The sequence below is a fragment of the Zootermopsis nevadensis genome, unplaced genomic scaffold (assembly GCF_977971745.1).
Source record: "Zootermopsis nevadensis isolate Lab colony 2312 unplaced genomic scaffold, Znev_1.0 Znev_ptg000008l, whole genome shotgun sequence".
Lineage (NCBI taxonomy): Eukaryota > Metazoa > Arthropoda > Insecta > Blattodea > Termopsidae > Zootermopsis > Zootermopsis nevadensis.
In genome coordinates this window covers 10,268,921-10,286,676 of record NW_028259140.1, presented here as the reverse complement: position 1 = coordinate 10,286,676, position 17,756 = coordinate 10,268,921, and the positions used below count along the sequence as shown (strand labels likewise).

Here is a 17,756-nt window from a genome sequence, read left to right as displayed (position 1 = left end):
TAAATTATAATTGTTGATGTACAGGGATCTGGTGGTCTAACGGTGGGATGCTGACATTCTGTGCCAGAAGTTCTCAAGAAATTTTGTCAGATTATGTGTGTTTTCCCCATAATTTTTGTCATCTTACAGAAGGGGGGTGGAGGGAGGTCAGTATGACACACACTACATATTCTGTTCAGTACTATCATCCAAGTGATTAAGTTAAATCTCTTGTTTTAATAGCCCAGGATAAACTATAGGTTTACTCTGTCAACTAACATTTTCTTTGTCCCCCTTTCACCTTCATTGCTTGAGAGTTGCGTAGTGGATGCTTACAGAATAAATATAAAATAGATTCTAGCACTGCTGAGGGGCTACAGAATCCAGTTAATTATTCGGACACAAATTTCTGTAGCACTGGAAAACAATAATGAAAACTGATTACTTCATATGGTTTTGATCCCTATAGCTGAATTCAACAAATTGTGCCCACAAGGAGTTGGTCGAGGGGACACTGGAGAAGATCTTAATGAGTGTTCTTTCATGCCTAATGCTTGTGATGGAGGTGACTGCATTAATACAGATGGGTCATTTCGATGTGAGTGCGCTACTGGGTTTGTGCTTGATGGAACTGGCAAAAAGTGTATTGGTAAGAATGTTTGAATGTTTTTTTTTAATATGGTAAAAATATTTATTATGAATGAAATACAAATACTTAAAATACATTCTACATCCATCAGCATGCTCATAAGTCAAGAATGACTATCTAATCTTTATCGAATTTTCAGGATTCATTTAGTATGATGTTCTTTCAGGCTGGTTTTTAACCCTGAAACCTCTTTTCAGACAACCTCAAATCCTACTTTCATGATTTCTGTCAATATTTAAGAACTGCATTTTAAAATGAGGTTATTGTTTTACCTGATTAAATGAAAGAAACATGACTGAGTTTCACATTTTGGATGTCAGTGAGACTGTAATGAATGTTCTGTTTCACCATTTTGAACAAACCTGGCCTGAACTGGAATAAAATGTTATCTTTATGAGATATATACTTTTGAATAAATAATGTGTCTGAGTCTTGCTAGGAATTCATAAAATTGTCATTTTAGTGATTCAGTTTTCTGTTAGCTGACAAATTATCAGCAAATTTGTATCTTTGATTCCAGATGACAATGAATGCATATCAGTAAAAAATATCTGTGGTAATGGCACATGCAACAATGTTGAAGGTGGCTTTGAATGTTCGTGTAGTGAAGGTTTTGCTCCTGGACCAATGCAGGTAACAGTGTATCTTACCTAATTACACATTTAAGTAGTCTTATTTATTGTCTTTCCTGATTATAATACATTGTAAGCTTTATGTGTGTTTCATAGGTGTGTGAGGATGTTAATGAATGTCAGGAAATGGGGAATCAGTGCGCCTTCCGATGCCACAATGTTCCAGGGTCTTTCCGTTGCATATGTCCATATGGCTATGCCTTAGCACCAGACGGAAGACACTGCCAAGGTCAGTTGAGACAAAATTTTAGGATTATAGATTGTGAGGCCCAAGCATATTCATTTCAGCATTGATCTGAAAGCCTCCCTACTCTTTGTTGCTTTGCTTTACTTTACCCTAAACTTAATCAGTATTTGATTATGTAGAAACAGTTGAACTTAATGCAATGTAACAGCTGTTTTTCAATTCCAGAAATTCAGTTTGACATATGCTTCAAGCACTTTGGCTGGAAAGTTGAAACATGTATATGTATGTTGTTAAGGTTCCTACTTGTTAAGTACATATCTTACTTTGCAGTTTTGTTTTAAATGCTATCTGATTAGGCCTTAACTGATGATATTTGGTATCATATTTAAAAATGTGTGCTACCAGTACATAAAAGTATATTTTGTCTTGTATTTGCCTACTTCTCTAGAACCATAATTAAGGTAAACTTTTGTCCCCCCTTTTTGTGATTTAATGTGATTTACTGATCCTACAGCATCTGAATTCTTGAAAATCTTATTTTATTTTTAGTGTGATATAAAAAATCTCTGAGCATATAAATCAGATGATGTTTAATTGTTTGTCCATATTCTTAGTTAAGTTTTTAAGGTCTGGTACTAAATAATTATTTTATTGTATTCTTCAAAGGGTTAAGCTTGAAAACAGAAGATAACTAAACAGCTCACACAAACAATGGAATGAAATATGTAAAGACTAAGCAAAAATTATTGTATTTTTTTTAAGTATTAGAAATGGATAATTAAAAGGAAGTTATTTTACCTACTTTCTGAAATGAACATTATTAATATTCTCATGCTTTTGATGCAGATGTGGATGAATGTGTGACACCTGCCAACAACTGCAAATTCATGTGTAAGAACTTGATAGGAACATTCATGTGCATCTGTCCAGAGGGTTACCAGCAAGTAGGACTCACAGATGACTGCCGGGATGTTAACGAGTGTGTTACCAATCCCGCCATTTGTCGAAATGGTAACTGCGTTAATCTGCAGGGAAGTTACCGCTGTGATTGCTATAATGGATTTGAACCCAGCCATGACCGCAAACAATGCATAGGTATGGCTAACATTTTGCAAGAAATGCATGTATTTGTTAAGGAAGGTTAACTGAATAACATGTTGATAGATTTTATATGGTAAAAGAATGGAGATTGGTTTCCCAGGAATGCTCTTCCTGTGGGGGGTGGGAGGCTAGAGATAAATTGAGCCTGTAGCAAATCATAATGCATAGAATATTACTCACATACCTGTTCTAGACCTTCATTTCTTACATAAAAGAATAATTTATATTCTTCCATTATTATACAGCAATTCCATCTTGTTTCTGTTGTCATCTCTGGCATAAAAATTTCTTAAATACAACAGGATGAGTAAGATTAATTGCAATCTTGTCTATTTTCACTAGCCTTACAGCAGTTAAATGAACTATTGAGGAATGTCTGCTCGTCTATTAATTCTGGTCTCTGATGATTAAATTAAAAGTAATGTTCATATTACAAAAGATTCCTAAATTAAAAATGAATGTTTTAAAATTGCATAATTTAAAAAATACATTTTATGTATAATCATGCTGTTCTAAGGGAATTAATAAATAGAACATTTGCACATAAATGATTCAAATCTTTCGTCTTGGAACTGAAAATTAAATTTAAATGTTTATCTCACAGCAGCTGTTTGGTTCAGGGCATGCATCATGGCAATTCAAACACTAGGATGAAGGGATTGAATTCTACTGTATTTCTCTGTGCTGTTGTTCTGTGTAGGCATAAGCCTTGTGTGGAAATCCCCCCCATCCAAGAAGTTCTACCAAATGCTAAAAATATTTTGAAAGTTGGCAGAAAAATTCCCCAGACAGGTGTGTCTCATAATGAACTATAACACCTATTAGGAGTAGTACTAATTATAATGTGTTGCAGATCGTCGAGTTGGCTTCTGTTTCCGGCAGCTAGTGGCAGGTCGATGCACAAGTCATACTGATGGGCTGAAGCCTGTGACTAGAGCAGACTGTTGCTGTACAATGGGGGCTGCCTGGGGACCTCACTGTGAGATATGTCCCTCTCCCACTTTAGATGATTATCAGGATCTTTGTTTGGAATCAGGATATTCAGTAGATGGCCATGGTAAGAGATTCTGTAACATCTTTGATACTGTCTCTTTAGAAGCAAACTGGATTTCAGAATACAGCAAATTCACCAAACTTCAACTAAAAACAAATTACCTCCCCTAGAGTCTTAAATAGAACTAAGTTTTTATTTTGTATGTTTTGTTTTGTGTATTCATTAACAAATCGGAGACATCTGAAACCAAATGGTTACCTAATTAAATGATACAAGGACTAACCCTATATATGTTTTAGTCCTGCCAATATTGAGGTTAGGATGGATGATATTATTATTATTATTATTATTATTATTATTATTATTATTATTTATTATTATTTTTTATTATTATTATTTTTTTTTTTTTTTTTTTTTTTTGAAGGAATGTGGATAAACCAAGAGGCTTTCAAGAAATAGTGGCTGCAAGCACTGGCAACAGTTCAATAAAAACAAACCACCACATATAAAATATAGATTCCTATACTCATAAATATAACAATCTACTATTTTCAACTATTAATTTGCTGCTAAATCAAGGCTTTACCACTTATTTCTATGTATATTCATATTTCAATAGTGAAAGAGTGTAAAATGTGGTTTTGTTTGTTTTAAGATATTGACGAGTGCAATACAATACCAGATCTGTGCCGGAATGGAAGATGCATAAACACACTGGGATCATATCGTTGCATCTGTAACAAGGGCTATAAGCCTCATCATAGTGGGACTCGTTGTCTTGGTATGTTATATTCTAATATGTAATTAGTGCAAGAAATATGATTGCTTTGGGCTATGTCACAATAAGAGGAGAAGGGAAGATGTAAAGGGCAAGAGGGGAGAAAGACAGGAAAGAGTCTATGTGAGCATGTATAATGTGACTGAAAAAATGTTTTTCCTTTTAGTTTTGACACAGTTGGTGGCATTTTTATACACTGACTTTTACACTATAAAAAAATAAAAAATAATGATACTACAACAGTAGAACTGTAGAAAGTTAACAAACAAGTGTGAGAAATATTTTGTGCTAAAGACCAGTGTTCTTCACGGAGGAATAAGAGGTTTCACATATACACATCACTTGCATACTGGGCCACCTACAACACAAGTATTTACTTAACTCTTGCAGACAGTTTATCTACATGTGTCAAAATATGGAGGACAGACAGTAAGAAGTTACTGATTAACTTTTTACATTGGTAAGATAAGATGATTCAGATTTCAGTTGTTTAACATGACTCCAGAAATAGAATACATTGCATGCCACATAATTTGAAAGTAATATAGCCTGCTGTATCACAGGCAAATGATGCTATTTTAATGAAAAACAGTATAAGTAATTCAAGCTTAGAGGTTCAACATAACAGTATTTAATAGGTTAAAATTTTTACTGCAATGATTAATTACACTAAACTTTGCCATGTTTGAACTTTCAGATGTAAATGAATGTGAACAAATTCCTTCACCTTGTAAGTTCGCGTGCCAGAATACAGACGGAAGTTTTATTTGCTCATGCCCAATTGGATTTGTTCTCAATCCTGATGGTGTTAGCTGCCGTGATCTGGACGAGTGTGCAACAGGGCGGCATGTATGTCAACATGAATGTGTGAATACACAAGGCAGCTATAAATGTTCATGCCCTAAAGGATATAATCAGGTTGGAGATCAGTGTACAGGTAAATCATTTTTCAATATGATAAGTACTTCAAAGTTTCAAATACCAGTTCCTATTAAAATAAATTGTTTTCATTTTTAAAAATATGTGGTTGAAAGAATGAGCAAATGAGGTTAAATACATGTCAATTAAACTTATTGTTTTAGCCCCCCTTTTTTTGTTGTAGTTCATCCTGAAATTATATTATTTTCTTTAACTAAAAGTCTTAACATCTTGAAGATGGTGATCTTCTGGAATACCAGAAGACAGTCTTCTTTATACTTGCTGCTGTTACCATCTTGTTTGACTTAGTTGTATTCCTTAATATCGAGGGTGTTAATATTGAAAACATAAAACAAAGAATTAAACTAGAGATAAGCTACACAAAAATATTCTCTCCTCCCAAGAATTTAACATTGAACACATTAATACAGTAACATGAATGCATGGATGGCACCAGTGAGGGATTAGCGCAGTGCTGCCTGTTATTATAAAAATAAGCATCATACTTTAAATGTGTAACACACAGAAACAGCTGAAGGAAAGGAGAATGGATACATATGCAAAGTTTAAAATGGTACTACAACACATTGTTCTTTTACAGATATAAATGAGTGTGTGGAGCAGACTGGAACTTGTCCGCCACCTGGAAACTGTATCAACACGCTGGGAAGTTTTAAATGTATATGTCCTCGGGGATTCAAACTGGATTCAACTGGAACATTTTGTACAGATGCAGATGAATGCACTGATGACTCTAAATGCCCATATGGATATGGCTGTCAGGTACATCTTTAATTTTATTTTTATTCTTTGTCCCATACTTTAATTTTTTTCTGAACTTCTTATGCAGATGTGTTGGTAGTTGTTCATATGTAGGATCACAGCAAATGAAGTTTAGTATAGGATTTATGGGATTATGATCTAAAATTTTACTTGTTTCACTGAGGTTTATGTGGTCTCTTTGCCATGTTATCATCGTAACTGTGTTACATCATAAGATGCCTCACAATCCTCTAGGCTTGGATTCTTGTAGTAATGAACAGACATCTTTTTGCATTTTTTTTATTACTGATGCATGTATCAACGTTTGACAAGATATCTAGAAGGACAAAATGTAATTTTATGTGGTGGTTGTTGTGTTTTTTGTTTGTTTTTCCCCACCCTAGGATAAATTTAAATACTGTATATTTATACCATCATTATCATCATCATGGTGTCATATTTGTCTTATACAGAATCTGGTTGGTACTTTCCGATGTGCTTGTCCAGAAGGTTTCATTCAGCACTTTTACCGTAACGAGTGTGTGGATGACAATGAGTGCAATCAGTCTCCCTGTGGCTCAGGCACATGCTACAACACCTTTGGTAGCTATCGCTGCGGATGTCCTGATGGCTACCAATTTGACACAGCACTCTCCGTTTGCATACAGGTAAAATTTTTGTGTCAGTTATTGTCACTGCACAGAAACAGGGAATATTAAGTGTAATAAATATAAAGTTTTAAAAGAGTAGTCCAGATTATGAAAATTATGAAAAGATGTTTGGAAATACCATGATTCTGTTTGTGTTTGACAGTGTGACCTTTAATTTATATGGCTTTATTTATTTAAATTTTATGTTCAGGTAAGTGCTGGCTGTGCAGGTAGTCCATGTGCGTTTGGCTGTACATCGCTTGGTGGCAATAATTTTCAGTGTGGCTGTCCGACAGGATACCAGCGCATTGGCCAAGTATGTACTCACTTTTGCAGTTTGAAGGTTTCTGAGTCAGAGCTGTAATAATACATTTTTATTTTAATTAAATGTTTATTTAATGAATGAACTTCCATTGTTTGCTGGTGCTCATTATAATATTTTATTGTGTCAGAAAGCATATGTTTTAACTAATTAATTACTGAAATGACACAACTTGTGTATGACTGGTTTGATCCATTGTCCTTTTTTTCAGTACTAATTTAAACTTGTAATTGCCACATAAACAAAATTTAAATCAAAACATTTTGAATTTTATATAAGTTTAAGAAAAAAGAATATTTTAGGTTTGCTCAGCTGTGCAAGTTAAAATCTCATCAGTGGTGGAATAATACAGCACATGACAAGTAAAGTTACATCGAATAAATATGAAGCAGTATATTTATTTTAACTTTTATAACTAGTGATGAATAACTTATTCTCGATTCTGGATGGACATTTCAGATCACCATCTTTAATACGTTATCAACTGTATAAGGGCAACTTTTATTAAACATGTACCACCAAGTCAGCTTAAATATAAGTAGAAGACATTTCACGCTTTCATAAATTCTCTTTCATTTTAGGGTCACTGTCTGTCAACAATAAATCCAATAGCCCATAGCTATACAGGAGAGGATATAGGAAATGTTCCTACATACCCTATTGATTCTGAACATTACCAGATACCACAAGACAAACTAATTTCTACAGAAGGGTGTTTCTCTTGCAAGGTATGTATACTGTATATTAGTATGATGGAATTAAATATTTCTAAACATACCTAATGTTTGTTCATATTAAGAAATGATAAGTTTATAAATCTTTTTCATAGTAAATTATTGTAGATATTGTAATAAGAGAAATTATCTACTGCTTTAATACAGTTCATGACATAGTTGTTACTTTTGAATATATTATTCACAAAGTAAACTTAAGTATCCAGAATTTAAAACCCATGCATAGATCTTTTCCTCTTTATATCTGTCATAATTTATGGTGCTTTCCTTCTAATTACTGTGATTGCAGGTTCATTAAACTCAGAAATGAAAAGGATAGTGAAACAGTAAACATAATGGGAAAAACCTACTACTAATACTATACAGGCTTATCATTAATTAACTTTGATCTCCTAGCCATCTTTGTTTCATGAAAGTTTTCAGTCAAAGTTTGTAATGAAGCAGGCCACAATTTTTCAGGTTTTGCTGCTGTCTATTTTGATTGTGTGTGTAGATGTTCAACCACATTTTAAAAGCTGTGGACAATAAAAATCCAGTTTTTAAATTTCTTTGCCTGTTTATTTGTAAGTACAGATCAGACGAGAAATGCACAGTCTCATTCGTAGAAGATAAGTAGTAAATATTTGTTTCAATCTTAGATTAATGGTAAAAATCGCCATAGAAGATCCCTTCATGGGTTACTTACATCAAACTGGAATAGCACATATGTGAATAATGCATTAAATGACAGCGGAACTCCAGTCATCAAGAGACCGAGTACTTCATCACATCTTAAGGTATGCATTACAACAATGTTAACTATGTACAACTTATCTTTTTACTTCTGAATTTTTGCTAAAATTATTATGCATTGTTGCACAAGTGCAATGAAGTGATCACAAAGAGAGGCGGTTTTGACTTCTTTCTTCTTAAGCTTTTTCCACACTTGTGGGTCGACTTTTGTACAGAAGTCTCCAAGTGTCTGTCCAGAAATCAAAGTAACTAATTAGATATTCTGCATTTATTAGATATTGGAGATGAAATGGAAGTACAATGGGTGGGCCTTTGATTCATTTAGCAGGGAATTATTATACAACATTCTCAATTAATTTTATATCATCAAAATTAGTTAGACTAATTACAATGTGTTTAAATTAAAACTATAGCAAAGGCCATATGGGTAAACATTTGTCTGATGAACTTCCTATTCAGAATTGTTTGAAACAAGGAGATGCTTTATTACCATTGCTTTTCAACTTTGCCTTAGAATATGCCATCAAGAATGTTCAAGAAAACAGACAGACAGTATTTGAATGGGACACATCATCTTCTGGTCAATGCTGATGATATTAATTTATTTACTGAAAACATAAATTTCATAAAGAAAGACCCAAAAGGTCTATTAGGTGCTGGTAAGGAATTTGGTCACGAAGTAAAGGCAGATAAAATTAAGTACATGTTTGTGTCATCACCAAACCACAGGACAAATTCACTCCTTTAAAATGTTTGTGCAGTAATGAATTTAAGTGCAATGCCCTTTTGTCTAATCCTCTATGATATATTAGAATCCTTCCTTTACAATCCTCAGCCAGATTATGAGTTTGGTTGCATATCAGTCAAAATTATAAAAGTATTAGAAACTATTTTCAACATGTTATTTGAAGCTTTCTCTTTGTTTCTGACAGAAACACAGTCTACACAGGAAAAGGAAAGTAAGACATCATCATAATGAGCAGATGTATCTGAAACTCAGTTTAGCACAAACCAAACATCGAATGAGAATAGTAAAACTTCAGCCAGCTATAAAGGTAGGTTTCTCATCGACATGCGACTTGTTTAATAATTATGAACACTTGAGCTACTGGGGAGCCATTTTCATAGCTTCTGAGTCTTCACATTTTTAATACTGGGAGCACATATTTTATACACACAGTACATAAATGTAAACATAAGTTTAAGGCTTGCCAAGTGACATAGGAAGTCTGTGGACACTACACAATCCTCAGTAAGGTTCTAAAGATGTATTACATCTGCTAACACATTTTACCAAGATTTCTGACGCAGTAACAGTGCAACAGCCGTGTGGCGATAACAAACCCCAAACTAAATGCTCCATGTGAAAGTTACTGTTATCAACAAAATTAATGAAAATACCAGAAGTAGTTGCCAAAGTCTTGGAAGTTGTTTTCATTTGACAATTCATATCACAGGTTTATTACTTGGGGTGCCACATTCAATAAGGATGTGTTTGGAAACAATGCCCTGACATATTATTGTTGCTTCTTATGCAGCAGCAATTTGCGGTCAGTGCTTCCCCATTTACTATACTCTTCCAATTTCAAACCATGGGTCACCTCACGGAAGCAAGAGACATTCAAGTGTTCTGAAATGTGGCCGAATGGCCGTAGTTGAGCCAGTGTGCTCCAGGGAGCACCACAGTGCTTCTCTGGGTGCTGGGGTGCAGCCCTGGCACTTTTCTTAAAGGGACTGATGTAAAACATAGGCAAGGGCCTAAGGGAAAGCACAGTCTGAGCCCCTATATATATATGGTACAGAATGAATGTCTCTAGAAATGTAGCAAAAAGACAGAACTTATACCTAGACATCTCTGTTTTAAGCAAAGCGTCAGCGTTTAAAGTACCAGTATGTATATTTATGTTGTGTGTTATTTGTCACTCAATTCTGCATTTAATAAAAGTGTAAAGATGTTATTACACAATTCACGATTGTGTCAATCAACCTAGAACTGAGTGATAGACAACCGCAGCCCTTTTACTTTTAGAAGATAATTGCCATCTAAGGGTTTCTCAGGGTACCCAGATTTGAGTACAGAATTATATAGTCTTTGATCTGATATACATTTAGTACACAGAAATTGTTTTCACAACTGTAAACACTTTGATTATTTTTTCTGAAATTAGAATGACTTTGAATATGTGATCTCAAGAGGAAATGAGAATGGCCAATTTGAAATGGTGAAAAAACATGGAGTGTGGGCACTGCACTTCAAACGAAGACTCAAACATCCTGGGACATTTGATCTCATATTTGCCAGTCATCCTACCAACTTTGTCACTAATGACACTTGGGAGAAACCTCTTTCCCTTCGACTGAGACTTGTTGTCACGCAGTAGTTACCTGAAACTCACCACACAGCATGCATTTTGGGTAAGAATAACCCACTCCATTTTCATTTTGTCTAGTCAGTGCAGATGTTGTCTCTTTCTGTCTTGCAGATATTTTATAATAGTAACAAGATGCCTAAAATTTTCATCAAAGGAACAAAAATAGTTATGCCAGATTTGAATTTATTGAGTTAATTTATAAACAGTCTGTATATTTCAGTTACAACCCATCTGGTATTAACAGAATTATATTTATTTATTTATATTTATCTGATATTGGGAAGCTTTAAGAATTTCTTAACATGTTACATTTTTGGTTAAAATTAGAGAACATTAACAGTTTAAAGGAAGGCTCAAGAGAGTAGTTTGAATTATGAAAATAATGGTGTTTGTTCTGGTTTACTAAATCATGATTCAAAACTAAAGACCCATAGCAGAATTCATATGGCATGCAATATTTTTGTATTACTCACAAAAATAAATACAAAATACATTTAAAAATAGAACATGAATAACAATGTTGTTGTCATTCGCTGTATAAATCTTTCACATTTATTGAAGTAGTCTGTTCTTTGTAAATATTGGAAGTCCTGTGTTTGACTACTGTTTTCAGATTTGTGAAGAATTCAATTTATGTGCTTTTCTGATATTTGTCATTTCCACTAACAAGTTTGCCATTTTAATTTCCAGCTTTCATCCAATATCGTCCAGGGTGATGTTTGTGCAGAGTAATGGTAATTAAATTTAAGACAAAATATATGCACCACGTGCTGTGTCCAGAAGCAGTCCAATGTCCCTGCTTCTATGGAAAGCATATACTTCACTGCCAATATTATTAACTTAATTTTTTTCTTCGGTCCTTTGTGTATTTTAAATAAAACTGTAATTACTTGAAGGAGTATATGCCAAGTGATAAAGTATTATATATTTGTTTTCCTTTCTTTAAAGATATACATAAATAGTGACTATTTATAACAGTGTAGGAAGTTTCTTTGTCTGTATAAAATATATAAAGTGATAATACTTGGTGTGGCAAGCTCTTTTGTACAGTTTTGTCAGTTTGCTTCTTACATTGCCAGACAGTGTTTAGCTTGATACATGTAATAGTCTATTACATAAAAGTGAAGATCTACTACTTATTTTACCATTGTGTTCAATCGTAATTCAATTTTTCAATATACATTTCATATTAGGTGCCTTTAAATGTCAAATGTGCATAAATGCAAATTGTTTTCATAATTTGGATGAAGGAGGTACTTAACTGTATAAAGAATGTTATAAAACAGTGAAATTTAGTAAATTTAGTTGATAGTGAATCATAATTGTGTTGCTTTATTACGGATGGTCATATATTTTCCTCAAATCTGACTATATTAAACTTCTACCATGTAAGCACATTCAACATAAAAGCACTAGCAGCTGAGCCAATCATTGATTAGTGAGGTCCTTTTAGAAAAAATACATATAAGGAATTTTAACTGATTGGTTCTTATAATTTTAATGATTTTAAAACCATGTCTACAACTGACTCACTGGGTTCATGCGTCTTCCTTTTCTCAACCGTAAATCCTAACACTGGCATTGCCAATTATTCACAAACATTAAGAGAAGGAGTGACTATATGACTGAACAATAAGCCATCAATCTACCATCAACAATAGCTTCTTATGGAAACCATTTAAAAAACTGTTTACTCTTCACAGGCTTTATTCAGAACTTTCTCCGTTTCTTCTTCATTGCGGCCAATCAGATAAACGTACACGTATGAAGCAAACTATGACAACAATATGAGAAGAGGGAATTCTTATACAGGTGCGAGGCCTGGGTAATCGCCCACCCCGTGTTAACTAAATCTGATACGGTGTCTTCTCTGAACAGGTAACAGTTACTCTGCTCTTCAGAAAATTCCAACACTCATTAATGACATCACACTCACCCTTTGTAACTGAACAGTTTCAGTTCAGATGAGATTTTTGTAGCAGTGATGATAATGTCAACGTTGTTCTTGGTTTTTGAGCAATGTATAATCTCTGACGAAGGAAGAGCTGCCCGGGGTAAAAAGAAAGCAGAATCTTAAAAGTACAATAGTTTTCAATCAAAGAAGCTAAACATCCGTATCCTTTGCATAGTTCTCTTAAGGTACGTAATTATGTTCGTCCATGTACTCTGGGTTGTTTCAGAAGATTCAAAACTCTGTGGAATTGATTTACTCTTTCAATAAGGTTATAATTGTCCTAGAAAGTTTGGAATACATCAAGAAACACATCTCTTTCATTTAGCAAGAGATCTACGGAAGATTGGTGGTAATATTACCATAATTATTTCAAGAAATAAGTGCAAAGGCACTTCAGCCTCTGACAACTCTCCCCTAATGCTGTAAAATAAATACATTCTAAGTTAAAGAATTACTGGAAACTGAAGTACAAAAATGATACATTATTCTCAAGGTAGGCCCAACATTTTATTTACATCGAACACATCTCAGTACATTTTATTTTCAGTTATAGTATTATACAATGCTATGGGCCTGTCACTTTACACAGAAATTGTCTGTATTTTGTAACTATAATATATTTATGGAGATACCTGAAACTATAATACACTGGAAATGGCAACATTGTGTTGTAATTTACATTGTGTACTTCAAAGGGGTGACACCATGTAGTTTCATTGGTACATCATAACAACTATGTATAGCTTTTCCCAGTAAATAATATACATATTTTACCATAATACTGTACTAAAAATATTATTTCGAGATATAATACCAAGCAGAGACAGCTATAATGCAAGGAGATTCTGTTAGTTCACACCATTTTCTCTGATTATGTATTTGTATCCAGCAACTCTTTAAATTACAGACAGAACAAAAATGCCGCTTTCAGAAACATACAAAGACAGTGTACATCACCCTTACAAAAAGTTTGATCCACCAGTGCATCGTGTTAAGAAGCTTCAAAATGAGAAACCCCATGTCTGTCTTCTGGGATATTGCGCTGTGTATTCTTGTAGGAACTGACCGTTTCAGATATGCTTATTGCCTCCATCACCAGGGCAATGATTGCATCGCCCTGATGTTGGAGGCAGTATGCATATCCGAAATATCAGTAAGTTTATACAAGAATACATAGCGCAATAACCCTAAACACATTAATCTTCATATTGACTGCTATGAAGATCTGAAATCTTACCAGAACCCATATATTTTGACTGTTCTTAAAATTTGGTTTTGAAGGCAAGGTCTTTTAGGATCCATGGTTAGGATAATCCAGAAGAAAATACAAGTAATATAACATTTTTATCTCAGTGCTGGAAGTGTGCAAAAGTGATTAACCCTTTAAAACCCACTGGTAACTATATTTATCGCCAGTTTTAGTAATCATTTGGCCCAGTGTTTATTCATTTGTTTTATGTAAGTTCCTCAGTAAACACTGATTATTTCCTTATACAGCATTAACGAGTTGATCTTTGTAATGGAGACATTTTGTTTTCTTTGCAGTACAGACAGAATGTTTAAATATTATTTAGATGTGCTGTGGCTTCTAAGGGTTAATATATTCTTACTCTGAATTGATGATTTAATAATGGTTGTACATAGAGATACATGTGAACATAGTAACAAAGAAGCCATGTTATATAGTACTCGCACATTTTGTAATACTGAAACAAGTGTGCATACTGAGCGTTCTGCAACATTTTAATGGGACGTGATACGTAGGGGGCGGCTGTGTCTTGTTTGATTAAGAATCCCGTCAAAATTCTGGAGTGTTCCAAATTGTAGTTTAATAGACCAAACACCTCAATGCAAAAGTACTATGAAACCTAGACTTTTTCTTCAAATTGGAGACAGGTCTTTCATTAATTTTGTTATGGAAGGAATGTGATTTGTGTGATGGCTGTAGCAGGAAACCTCCGTTTCAGTATTCAGCATGGGACAGTCTGTATGACACTAAAATTGGTTTTGCTTGTTTCAATGATTATTAACCTTGCAGATTATGGTGTGAGTCCCACACAAAGCCACCCGCATTCCAGGATTGTTTTACTCCTATTGTTCATTGTTACTTGCTTCATTTGGTTATTTTTGTGCTAGCTTGAGACGACCCACACTATAATTTTCTCTTTTGCCCCTTGCTAAATGTATTAATAGATTTGATGAGTGAGAATACACTTTCTCATAAATCTCCAATGTGTCATATTACACAGTGCTAAAACATGTGTGAAAAGTATATGTTGGAATTTGTTTTTCATTGCAACTTAAACTTCTCTGCTGGTTTTGGTATGTTCCTGTACATATTTGTAAAGTTTCTCATTGTAAACTTTGTAGTTTTAAAATTTTATGTGCCCTACACGGACCGACGCTGAATAGGAAAATATATAGGACAAAAGTAGTGCTTTATTCCTGATTTATTGTTAGATACTTTTGCTGCCAATCCCCATTACTGTACTTTTGAGATGTTACAATTTAAATCGTGGTTTTGAGAAGAACGTGGACAATCAATTTGCAGGATAGAAAAAATTTAAGGTTTCTCTAGCTTCAGTCACAGTTATGACAGAATTATCAATTTTCATTTTACAGGGAAAAAAAGAAATAAGAGTAAATTTTTCGACATAAAACTCTCCAAAGGTATTCTGTATCAGATAACCAGATAATTCATTTTTGTCTTTTTTTCCCACAAACACCCCTTAATCTTTTAAATACGTCTCATAGTGTTGCATACAGTTGCTCCTTGCTGTTAGATCATATCTCATGTTTGATGTACATTTAAATCCCTCCGTGTAAATTTTAGTAAGGTTGTAAGTACAGATTGCCACAATTTATTATAAGGTTAGACTGGTCTCTTTTCCACCCAAAATTCTTTTACAGTACAGAAACAATTTATGTTTTACAAGAAAGAATACATTACGAAATGTGCAAAGATGTGACAAACACCTAAGGAATGACTGTTAATTAAATTATTCAGATGATAATAATAGTAATAATTAAAAAAATGAAAGCACCTGAGAAAACTGGCCGTTATGTTACCTGGTTTGTCGTGGCCTTGAGCTTTCTGCAGTGGTGATAGCAGCAATTAACAAATTAAGTGAGTAATAAGTAACTGCAGGGTGGAAAGAAGAAATTCTTACTCGCTACCACTGGAACAAACCAAGAATGTGCTTCCTTACAACAAAAAGGATAGACATATTCCATGTTCCTATGGCACACATATAATCTCATTCTATCTTATTTCAACTTCATTTCACTCGGTCTTCCAGCCATACCATGTAGTCCTAAAACACAATTCTCTAAATTGTAGGATACAATTATGCATTCAGACAGACAAAAATGCATCTGAATTTAAACCACACATGCGTACATGCCTTATATACTGAAGTTAAAACTTCCAAGTCTTGATAATAAAATAATTTGTAACAGAATGTTTGATGACTTAATGAGCAAATGAATAATTGGTAAAGTGTATATTAATTTAGTAACAACCATATACGTAATAAAATGTTGACTTAATTATGAGATAAAAAGAATAAATCATAACTGAAGAACACACGTGAAAAATTTGTAGTTAAAATTACATAACATAGCAGTTTTTAGAATGAAGACTCTAAACGAGCACCATTTAAAAAGCAACAGAGAAATATGAAGATGGTATTGGCGAGGGCACGAACTAATGTAAAGATAAGTGAACTGCCGCACCATATACAACAACATACATTGTGTCTGCAGGTTTATAAGTTTTGTCTAATATTGTTTATTTTGGAGATATGTGAAGTGACAATAAAAATATATAAAATATAAATTGTGGTAGATAAAGATCATTTTGTACAGGCTCACCCATACTCTGTTTGCTTTTTGGGTCTTGGCTTACAGGTCAAATGTGGGCCTCAAAATTTGCCAGATTTGCAAAGGGGTTCTGTAAATGAAAAAAAACTTTATATACTGAATGATGGATATTGATGTGTTCAGTTTCTGTGATTCATGTCTATGAAGTCATTTAGTATTTATAACCTGCTGATTGAAAAATTTGTCCAATACTTTTCTGCATTCTCCTAGAGTCAAAAACCCAGTCACTTCTTTGTTTAGAGGTTATAGTAATCTATAGGCCTATTACATAACCTCTAGTGTCTGATGCTCAACATTTTGCCTTGTGTTATGCATTATGAAAAATAATGTTTAATGTAACTATTTTTCCCGTGCCTTCATCATCTGTTTTATAAGCGTAATACATTCTGAAGGGAGATGAGGCGGTGAAACGACCGAATATCAATATAACAACATAGTTATAATTACATTAATAACCACTACGATGAACATTTATACGTTTTTAGGTCTGTAAATCGTCTTCACTAAAAGATTTTTTGCTTTTACTTTTCTTGCCCTTGTTGGCAGCTGAACGCTTCTTGGGTTTGGGCATCACTTCACACCCGCATCCGCTGCGTACGCGGATGTAATCGAGCATCCACTCCGAGCCACCAAAGGAGTTTGGTGTAGACGTGGTGAGTGGGAGGGCTGTCAGGTGATGAGCCCTGTGGTGATGGTGTCTCTGCGGCTCGCCAGAGCCCGACTCTGCAGACGACGCGGATACTGCGGGATTTCTTACAATAGCGTACGTGTACGAGAATTTCTGAACACACCGTGACTGATTGTGTAATCGCCTTTCCAAAAACCGGCACGGCCTGCCTACAACATTCTCTTTACACGAGTATTCGTAGAATCTCTGACGTATGTCGCCGTTCCGGAAGAGCACCACGTACATGTCGTCTTTGTTTCGACCGCCCTCCGGTTCTACCATTTCCTCCACAGAAGGGCAACAGTCCACGGGGCGCCCCTCATCACCGCCTTCTCGACGCAGCAGTATCTGCATCTCCCGGTGTGTCAGCCGGCGACTCTCCCCGCCCTCAAAGAACGAATGATCTCCTCCGTCCTGGGCCCTGAAAAAAATCGCCAGGCTTT

General features: G+C 34.5%; 2 protein-coding genes across 8 annotated transcripts in view; one reads left to right on the top strand and one right to left on the bottom strand.

Moving 5' to 3' along the window:
- The window catches only part of LOC110832934 (fibrillin-3-like), a 113,665-nt gene extending 101,373 nt beyond the window's left edge, over positions 1-12,292 (top strand). For 5 of the 6 annotated variants that reach the window (XM_087345045.1, XM_087345046.1, XM_087345048.1 and 2 more), the window contains 15 exons: positions 449-628; positions 1,149-1,261; positions 1,357-1,489; positions 2,294-2,542; positions 3,402-3,605; positions 4,198-4,323; positions 5,018-5,257; positions 5,840-6,021; positions 6,474-6,668; positions 6,862-6,966; positions 7,554-7,700; positions 8,345-8,482; positions 9,371-9,493; positions 10,607-10,853; positions 11,501-12,292. In XM_087345045.1, the coding sequence (XP_087201171.1) occupies positions 449-628; positions 1,149-1,261; positions 1,357-1,489; positions 2,294-2,542; positions 3,402-3,605; positions 4,198-4,323; positions 5,018-5,257; positions 5,840-6,021; positions 6,474-6,668; positions 6,862-6,966; positions 7,554-7,700; positions 8,345-8,482; positions 9,371-9,493; positions 10,607-10,819 (2,348 nt within the window). In that variant the 3' untranslated portion in view covers positions 10,820-10,853; positions 11,501-12,292. Of the gene's footprint in view, positions 1-448; positions 629-1,148; positions 1,262-1,356; positions 1,490-2,293; positions 2,543-3,401; positions 3,606-3,966; positions 4,162-4,197; positions 4,324-5,017; positions 5,258-5,839; positions 6,022-6,473; positions 6,669-6,861; positions 6,967-7,553; positions 7,701-8,344; positions 8,483-9,370; positions 9,494-10,606; positions 10,854-11,500 lie in introns of those variants that run through there. The other variant, XM_087345050.1, reaches the window with a different exon arrangement.
- A 950-nt stretch (positions 12,293-13,242) lies between these two features.
- Positions 13,243-17,756, bottom strand: part of LOC110832906 (uncharacterized) — a 181,712-nt gene continuing 177,198 nt past the window's right edge. For both annotated transcript variants that reach the window (XM_022070364.2, XM_022070365.2), the window contains exon 4: positions 13,243-17,734. In XM_022070364.2, the coding sequence (XP_021926056.1) occupies positions 17,128-17,734 (607 nt within the window). In that variant the 3' untranslated portion in view covers positions 13,243-17,127. The remainder of the gene's footprint in view (positions 17,735-17,756) is intronic.